Source organism: Nipponia nippon, unplaced genomic scaffold (assembly GCF_047370975.1).
Source record: "Nipponia nippon isolate SJK-2023a ecotype South Korea unplaced genomic scaffold, ASM4737097v1 scaffold_1, whole genome shotgun sequence".
NCBI classification, from domain to species: domain Eukaryota; kingdom Metazoa; phylum Chordata; class Aves; order Pelecaniformes; family Threskiornithidae; genus Nipponia; species Nipponia nippon.
The window spans coordinates 25,336,044-25,345,729 of NW_028262290.1; the positions used below are offsets into that span (position 1 = coordinate 25,336,044).

The 9,686-nt window shown below is 49.8% G+C and overlaps 1 protein-coding gene across 1 annotated transcript in view; it reads right to left on the reverse strand.

Annotated features, from left to right (window-relative positions):
- Positions 1-9,026, reverse strand: part of SDC2 (syndecan 2) — a 60,957-nt gene extending 51,931 nt beyond the window's left edge. The window contains exon 1 of the mRNA XM_087749257.1: positions 8,766-9,026. Within this exon, the coding sequence (XP_087605383.1) occupies positions 8,766-8,825 (60 nt within the window). The 5' untranslated portion in view covers positions 8,826-9,026. The remainder of the gene's footprint in view (positions 1-8,765) is intronic.
- Between the last annotated feature and the right edge of the window lie 660 nt (positions 9,027-9,686).

Below are 9,686 nucleotides of genomic sequence, written 5' to 3' on the forward strand. Positions count from 1 at the left end.
AGACCCAATGCTCTTGCGCTCTCAGGAGCTCAGAAGTCCCCTCCACCCAGTGAGCCCCAGCACGGTGGCACAGGCACACCTGCACCTCCCCGCCCCAGCAGAAAGGCTATTTATTACTGAGCCCGAGCCTTGCCAAAGGCACAGAGATCCCCCCTTGCAGAACATAGCCCTGCTGTTCAACAGGGCATGGCTGCTTGGACTAAATGCCACCAGAGAAAAAAGCATTTCCAATAGGCAGCACGACTAGAGACATCCAGTCATACTCAACTTTAACGCCCTGTCTCCTCCAGCACCTGCATGCTTTAAGGAGGTAAGTCTGTTTTTAGCAGATGGCCGTGATACTTTCCTCACCCTCAAACCCTCCACGGTCAGGCCACTAAGCAGCAATGAGGTATCCAAACATGATTCAATAGGTTGGAGATAAGGCTGTTGAATGGTATCAGTATATTTTTTATAGTCAGTTTTCAGAGTTGCCATTTCTTCGATGCTCTCATGTCATCCCTGCCCTCTGCATGTCAACAGATGCTCTATGCTGCTCCGCAGGAAGGGCCACAGCTCCTACCAGAGGAGCAGAAACCATCTCCTGGCTTGCCACAGGGCTTCCTCACCCACCTCCCACTCACTGCCAAACTCTCTGGAAACTTCTGGAGACCTTTGCCACATTTTCACGCAGCAGACAGACATGTCCAGCAAAGCATTTTGGTCAAAAGGGAGCAAAAGGCAAATTCAATTGGCCCAAGCTGCAACATGGACAGACAATTTCAGCTGAGCCAGGAGTCCATTTGAGTCACAACCGCTCTGGTGTGACCTTCTAGTCTGGCCAGGTCAGGTACAGACCTATGCTAACCACTATTCCCAGTTTTTCTCTTTAGAACAAAATTTTCCCAGCTCATTCACATTTTGCAGCGATGACCATGCATGTTCCCGTACCAGGGCTTTGAGGGCAGAGGGAAGGCTATGCTGGAGAATCAAACCAAAAGCACCTGTGGGAGCTACCGAGGATCAAATCATACTTAGGGAGGAAAACTGTTACAAAATTGCTGTATTAAATCACAGGCGGAGAAACACAAGGAAAACCATCTGTAAAGACCACCTTCTGGTTTTTTCCCTAGGCTTTTTTTCCAGCAGAGAAGCTGCTCTTCCCATCCTAGTTCAGGCCAGGAGAATTATTAAGACAATTTTGAGAGCAATTTTGTTCTGTTCATTTAACTGGGAGTCCTCCTCATGTTCTGTGGGGCATTTCTTTTCCTGACACTTGAAAGACACACTGCCTTTCGTAAAAGACACACACAAAAATATATAAAATAAAAATATATGTAAAATAGGGATCTATGTGGAATAAAGATCTATATAAAATACACACACACAAAGTTTCAAAGACCTTCCAAGACAAAACTGCAACACCTGCAGAGCGCTCAGTGCTGAATGCTCTCTGAAAGACAGTCTCTATGAACACGTAATTTCAAACGTACTCCAAGAAGTTTCGTTTCATGGCATTTTAGATGTTACATTCAAAACAATCAGCCTTCACAGGTGAGAAATAATCAAAGAGCACATGACTGGAAAATTATAAGCGACTCCACCAAAGACAAGAATTTGGAAGATATACAGGGCACTTTAGTAACTTGTCTTATCTACCTCCAGTACCAGTCATCTTTCGTATTCTACCATGAAGAGACTTGTGAGTCCCACATGCTACAGATGCTTAAGTCACTAATGATCCTAAAGCATTAATCTTCTAACACTGTATGCTGTCCCAGCAGTTTTCAAGAACTTTTCACCTTCTTACAAGACTTATGCAAGCCAGTTACTAACATCACCAAATTTCACACAGCCTGTTCATGGATGCTCCTTCTCCTTGCCGCACACTTCCATTTGCTGCGCTTGCGCTGCCACCAGTGGCAAGTACCGAGTGCCCCTGGGCTCCTGACGGGGAGGAGACACAGTCCCATGGCCAGGATAGGACCTGGATGTTCTGCAACGCTCCTTCCACAGAGAGCTAAGAATCTTGCTTCTCAGCAACATTATTTTGTGCATGTCCTTGCTGCAGGAATTATACACTGTGATTATTTATAGGGATAAGCTATACCTATTTTTTATTATGCAACGTCACAAATTTATATTCAGCAGAAGCTCGATTTTTGGATGTCCCAATGATGATGCATTTCCATTACTTTGAACTAGCTTCACCTTTCTGCTTTGCTTCCTTTGCAGGTTTCCATTTTAAAGAATAAGAACACCATCAATGTCATACCTCCGCACCTGCATATTTGAACACGGAACTGCACAACACTTGACAGGGATTCGAAAGGAAAGGCTTTTGGAGGCTTTCACCTGGTAATCAGTTTAAGTGACATGCTGATTCTGGGGTCTCCACATCCAGAGCAAGCACGGACAAACAACCCAGCAAAGGAAGAATCTGTCTCCCAGATCTCTCTCCTCTCCGCAGCCTGCAAGATACGCCATTACTAGCCTTCCCCTGCAGACCCCAGTCCAAAAAGCAAACAAGACTCAGCTCTTAAAGCCAAAAGAGATCAAGTGCACAGGGGTTGGCTGGTCACAGCTGTGCCCTCCAGCTGCTGTGGCCAGCCAGCTGTTCCTGCAGGTCCACAGAGTCACCACAGCTGGAATTAATGCAGCTCAGCCCAGAGGAAGAGGAAAGCTTGCTTCTACTTGTACAACTAATGGAGGGACACGAGCAGACATACCAGAGAAGATTCTGGGGAAGGTAGGAGAGCTGGAAGATCTAGTTAGGTTCTTCAGTCATGTGGCAGCAAGCACGTTACATTTTTTTTTTCTCTCTCGAAACATCCTTAGTCTTGAGGCCACACCGGTCACACACCCAACTGCTCCCTGAGATGTACTTCACCTCCCAGGCTATATTGCTTAGCAGCACTGTTTCCTACAGCTTTGCGAGACCGTTACAGTCACACTTCTGAAATACACTTCAAAAAATAAGGATGGGCCACTTCACGCTGATCTGAAAGGCAACAGGCGACCTCCATTAGTGTGGAAGCACCTCTAGAGAAAATTATGCTTTATTATGGTTAACCAAGCAGGAACAAAACATGTCTGACAACATAATATTTAAATACAGACAATACACTCTGGTTGTTAATCACAATGCTGGTTTCTGAACATTTTGATTCAGCTCCTGCATATACCACAGGCTGTTTGACCTTCTGCAAGTCCCTTTGTCTCCTTACCATTAATAAGAGTAAAAAGTATGTATTTATCTTCATGCTCACAACTCAAACACAGCCAAACAGGTTTTTATTTGAACTTTCCCAAATCAATTCACTTTTAGAACACAACAATTTAGGTTAGAAGGGAGATTTCTGAAGAAATTGTTTACATATAAACTAAAAATAGTGATTTCAGATGGAGCGTCCAGCTCAGGCTTTAGTTAGGCATGGCCTACGTGACACACTACTAGCCTATCTACAGACAACGCCAAGTTTTGCAGATTCATCACTGCCCTATTAGTCATTATTTCACTTTAAATGAACCCCCTACTTGAGACATCAACAAAAATAATTTGTTCAGTGCAAAAGTACGTGTTGCAAACAGTTGTTAAGTGCTATTTTTTCTCCTACTGCAATCAGTTTTCCAATACTTTTGAGGATTACATATATTTTGTATTTCTGCCTAAATATCTAGTATGCTTTTGAAAGCGTCCCTCAGGGCTGAGCTAATAACGAAAACAACATACATACAGAGAACTGTCATTATTACAGGGTCGGACACTAATGCAGTCTTTACTCGTGAGATTGCAAATTATACTTCAATGTGAGCAAGAGAAATCTTGTTCCCAAATCACTGAATAGTGCCATGTAACCTATGAATAAATTACTAGTCCTAAAAATATTATAGATAGCAGTTTATTATCGTCTTGTAAGCATGAACCGAAGATTCAAACAACGAGCTGTTTGCAGAACAACCTAAAGTAATTCTCTCATACTTGCTACAACACAGAGAGCAAAGCAACTTGAATGTGGACCAAATTGCTTGCTCATGACTTGTGCATCCTCTCTTAAACGCGGCAGCACAGAGGGCACCTTTATGACTTACATTCAAGTAGGGTCTTACATGGGGCCTCGAATAAGCTTGCCAGTCTCAAACACAACTTTCTGTTAAAAATCATAGCCAGCCAAATCTATTCAGAAGACAAAAGAGTACTTTTCCGTAACTAGACAAGAGCCCTTTGTTCAGCCGCTGAGCTTTACTAAAGCCTGTAATTCTTTGCCATAAGGAAAATGTTTAAACTGGTCAATGGCAAAAGTCAATTTGGTGAGATAATGTAATTAGTAAATGCCATCCATATGCCTCTGCTTGACGTTTTATAAAGACAATTGGCCATGAAGAGCAGGGCAAACGGAGAGCTCTGCAAATGACCGGCTGCTCCGCAGGGAGCTCAGCTGCTGCAGGGAGGAACAAGCTCTTCTCCAGGCTCAGGATTCCCTGCCAAAATGTTCCCCACCAAGGACGGCAGGTAGCTCTCCACCATCCTCTCTGGAGGCATTAGATCGTAGCTGTGTTTTTGAAGTGTGGCTTTTCATAATTCGCACCTCTGCTCGCCAAGAAATTAGGCTTTGACCTCTGCTAGTCAAGAAATAAGGCCTTGATCTGGTCATCCTGAGATTACACTTAAGATTAGGACCACAGAGACTTAGATCCATCAAAACTTCAAACAAACACAAGGCTTATGGCTCATTCTCCAAAGTCCACCATCTTTATCCCGTTAGCTGCAGTGGCTGCCTCAAACCTACCACAGAGGTATCATCTGCCCAAGAACCACAATCCCAGTACCTGACTTCAAACTCCGAGATATTTGTCCTGACTTGTTCCCGAAGACGAGGCTCTCATCTACTTCCTCGATAAGGATCTAGAAAAAAATGCAGAGAAAACATCTCTGCACTTTAGGCCTGAATACTAAGTCAGTTCCAATGCAGACCTCGGGGCTAAGATATTAAAGAGAAACTGCTTCAGTGTTTGATCTTGGGTCAAGAATCATCTGTTCTTTAATTTTTAAAAGATAAGCTAACCTGGGAGGGAAACCTACTCCCAGAAAGCGGCTCCTAAGAACATCCAGATAAGGGGCAGCTTCATTACAGCACCAGAATTGTAATATCCGAGACTGGTGGTAAAACCCAGAGCTCCACTGAATTTCCAATGCACAACAGTGCAGGCAGCTGTTGGATGGGAGCACCCAGATGTTCAGCCAGAGCAAGGGAAGCAGCCACGGCAGACGCTGCTGGCTGATTCCAGGCGCTGCCAAGCCACAAAAAGCGACGGAATGGACGGCTACTTATTAATTCTACAGTGAGAAGAAAAAGCTCACGTGAGTTGAGGAAGGGTGGAAATAATTCAAGACTAAAAAATTTCCTACCTTTCTTTGGAACTTACTTGGCAATGCAGATTTAACACACTTAGGAGAGACACGCACGGCATATAAATCTGAAAGGCCACCTACCTCTTCAGCCCTTCTTCCCTCTTCTCCTCTAATTACTATCTCCAAAGACTAGCTGCATTTTTCAAAAAAACAACATTCCTCCTCTCCAACACACTATTCATTTTCCAAATTCCAAAAGCAAAGTAACCATTAGAAACAAATGCAGGAAAATTATAGCATCGTGCTTCTAAAATACTAAATATTTCTGAAAAATATACCAAATATTACCCTTGAATTATCTTTCAATAACTACATTTATGCCAACAAATCAGTGCCCAGATGCTTACAGAAGAACCAGAAAGACCACCAGGTTGATGTTGATGCCCCAGTGCTCTATTTTACCGAAAGCCTAAAAACCAACCCCACACACGCATTGCTGCTGTGGAGCAAAGTCTCCAGACTCCAGAAACCTCACCGAGGAAGAGGAGAGCCACGATTAACCTTCTGTTAGGAGAGCACCATTATAACGCTGCAGTACGCAGAACAACCTGCTAGCCAGCTAAGTTTCCCAACATGCGCTTGGGCTTGCAGAGAGGATTAGACCATCGCACAAGCTCTGGAAAACCATTCATCCCACTGCTGCGAACCAGGATGAAACGGAAAGGTTTATCAGCCTCTTCCAAATGGGAGCTGACAAGTACAGCTGGATACTTGGCGTTGCTCTCTGGTGCTATTAAAATCAGCAAGAGCTGACTCCCGCTATCATCAGGATCGGACCCAACCTTTGAAAAGGCACATCAGGCCACTCACAGAGTTTGCCTTTTCTTTCCAGCAGTTTCATGTCGCTCTCTTTCCCTCTCCTAAAAGCAAACCAGGAAACCTTCAAGGTAGCTAAAAAGCATATTTTTTGCCATTCAGCCAAGCCTGGGTGAATCCCTCATGTCCTTCCAGGCCCACCGGGGTTAATGGACCCCCCTCTAATCTGACATCTCACCGCATGCTGCACCGACAGCAGCAAACCACCCCGCAAGCCCTGGCTGCGATCCACCAGCTTTGAAGTGGGCAACCCTTGCCACCACAAGCAGGTTGGCATGAACAGGTCGGGCTCACCTTCTGTGTCCCCACCACGTCCCCAAACGGCTGCTCCCCCAGGGGAGCTGGCACAGCGCACCGGAGCGCATCGGCGGCACGACAGCCCACGTCAGGGCACACAAAGCGTGCACCCAGCACAGACAAAGCGCTCCCAGGTTCAGTGGCAGGTCTCATATCCAGTACGTTTTTAACACGGCTCTGACATCTACTTGGTCCACCCCAATAAAAGGGTTTGTTGGTTACATGAAGCAAACACAGGGAACTCGCTGCTTTAGGAAACAAAATCTCCTGCTGCCTTCCCCTCCCCTGCTCAAAAAACTTCTGGATAATTTACTTCATGAGAAACAGGATTTTTACCTTACAGCTTTGCCTAGATAATCATCGTAAATAGCAGAATCAAACAAAGGAGAAGAAATTTAGAGCTAAAACTACTTGACAGTGCTCTGGAGAGCCAGCAGTTTTTTTCAAGCATCCATATAAAATTCCTCTTATGACCAGGACAGCCTTCTGCAGAGACGACAGATTTGGCATCTGTCTTTTCCCAGAGACCAGTCTACAAAATCCTACCTTAAGGGACCATGTAACTGCCAGACACAGTGAAAGAAAAAAAAAAGGGGGGGGGGGGGGAGAGGGAGAAAAGGAAAAACCCACTCTCCTTTTACTTTTCCAGTGTCTCCACAATTTTCTGGCAGCACCGAGGGCGCTGCACCAGGGCCAGGCAGGCCCCCCTGCCTCGCTCCCCCCTGCCCCCCGAACCGCGCTGCCCCAGTACGCCCCGACAACCCGCCTCACGCTGCCGCAGCGTGCTCATCCTAAGGCAAAAAAACATAAAACTTAATACTTTACTAATTACTGTGGCAGTTGAATAGTTACTACACCATCAGAGAACTTTGTAATAACAGCATTTCTATAAAATTAAAGGATATTGTACCTCATTAGCCAAGGGTGTTTCTGCAGTGCAGTTATACTTAGCGGAAACAGGAGTCAGTGTTCTACACAACTCTTTTTTAATTAGTCCTTAAGAAAAGTGTTCTGCAATTGTATCCTTAGAAATCCCTAATAATGAGCCAGATTTCATGAAGGCTGTGACTGGGATAATTTATACAATAGCTAGACAACTTCAAAAGTTAACCCAAGCTAGTGACATTATTTAGTTCAGTGGAGCAGCTCATTTTAATTGGATTAAATTGTCACGGTTTTTTAATTTCATACTGAAACCTCAATTTATTATTTCCTAATATTTGCCCAAACACTGCAACCGTGCCATTTGCATGCCCCCTTCCCCCATGACAACATCAGATCCACCGATGGAAAAAGACTTAAAACCCTCTGGCCAGCCTTCACCAACTCCGTGCCGTGAAACGGTGGGAGCGCTCCGCCGGAGAGCGGCTTTTCCAGAGGCACAAACACCGGCAACCGCGTTAACTGCATTAAGCAGAGGTCCCCGGTTAGCAAATGCACTTGTGCCTCGGAAAAAAGCGTCAACAGCGGCATCGTCCCGAGCCCCTCGCCGCAAGCCCCAGCGGCAGGCTGGGGCTCGGCGGAGCCAGCACCGGGCAGCGGCCGGGAGGCGCGCAGCGCTGCGCACCCGCGCAAGGAGAGGCGCGGCGGCGCGGCGTACCCCAAGGTTTTGGGAGGTCCTGAGCCGCGCAGCCAAAGGGTAGTTACAGTTTTGGGTTTTTTCTCTTTTTAGCAACCGGGTTGATTTTGCAAGGGGACGCTCCCGTCTCACCGCCCGCGGAGCCGGCGTTTTCCCCGGGCGGCCGCTCGGACACGGCGCGGCCCGGCGGCTCCGGTCCTGGGCCGGGACGGGCACAGAGCCCCGCGGGACGCAGCGCCCCGAGGGCCCCCACCCCAACCCCGCGCCCCTCGGGCGCCCCACGGCCGCCGGGCAGCCCCCCCACCCCGGGCGGCAGGGACGGAGGCACCGGGGGGGGGGGTCCGGGGCCGGCAGGCGGCTGGGTCGTCGCGGCAAACTTCGGGTGAGGCTCGCTGGAGGGCGGCAGGGTGCTCCGCTGGGCTTCCTGGGCTTTAGGGGGTCTCTTTTTTTCATTGTTTTGGGGGGGGATCCTGCAGAGCGCTCAGCTATCAACAGATGCCGCCGCGAAGCAGCCCGCGGCCCCGGCGGGCGGCGGTGCCACGGGGCAGGGCCGGGGCTGCGCCCCCCGCGCTCGGCAGACGGAGCCCAGGCGGCTGCCGCCCCCGTCCCGTCCCGTCCCGTCCCGTCCCGCCGCGCCCCGCGGCGCTGCCGCCCCCCACCCCGGCCCGCCCCGGCACTCACCGGCTGCCCGGAGGCGCAGGCCACGAAGCTGACGGTGAGCGCTAGCCACACGCCCCGCATTATTCCCGCGGCGGCCGCCTGGGGCCGGGCACAAAGGAGAAAGCGGGGAGCGGCGGCGCCCGGGGGGGCGCGGGGCAGGGCCGCGGGCGCCCTCCGGCCCGCCGCGCTCCTTGCTCCGCTCCGCCGCTGCGCTGGCGGGCCCGATGCTGCGCGGCGCTGGGGCGCCCGGGCTGCAGGCTGCGCGCTGCCGGCTCCGCCGCCCTCCCTCCCTCCGCCCCGAGTGCGCGGCGGCGGCGGCGCGGCTCCCAGTTAAACCCCGCAGAAATTCCTGCAGGATTACAACACAGATTGGCAGCTCCCCCAGCCAGTGGAAGGAGGCGGCGCGCCGCCGCCGCCGGCTCTCGCCCCTCGCAAATTCAAGCAACTTTCCCCCCTCCCCTCCTCTCCTCCTCCTCCTCCTCCACCGCCCCGGTCTCCCCTCTCTCGTTCTCCCCCCCAGTGGAAAACATGAGCAGCGCCGCGGGCCGGCCGAGCGAGGGCCGGCCCGGTATAAAAGCGGAGACGTGGAAAGGCTCCCTCTTTTCAAGGGAAAGCTGCCCGCTGCCGCCTCTTTCCAGCGCTGTGCCGCCGGATTTCGCACCGCTGCTCCGCGCCGCCCTCCCGAGTCGGCCTGGGTGGCAGCATCAAGTGCCGGGAAAAACGGGACCGGGGGGAGGTAAAAATCACGGGGAAGGGGGATGTCCCAAAACGCCAGCCCATTTGGGATCCCCACTTGGCTTTATGCCCCGCGGTTCGATTTTTCGGGCTTTTCTCCCTCAACAAGAAGCCTAGAAACTTTTAGGGGTGAGGGGGTGGCAAGCAAGAGAGGGCTGCGATTTGCACCTAGTTACATGGATGCAGGAGCTGTGTCTTCAAAATAAA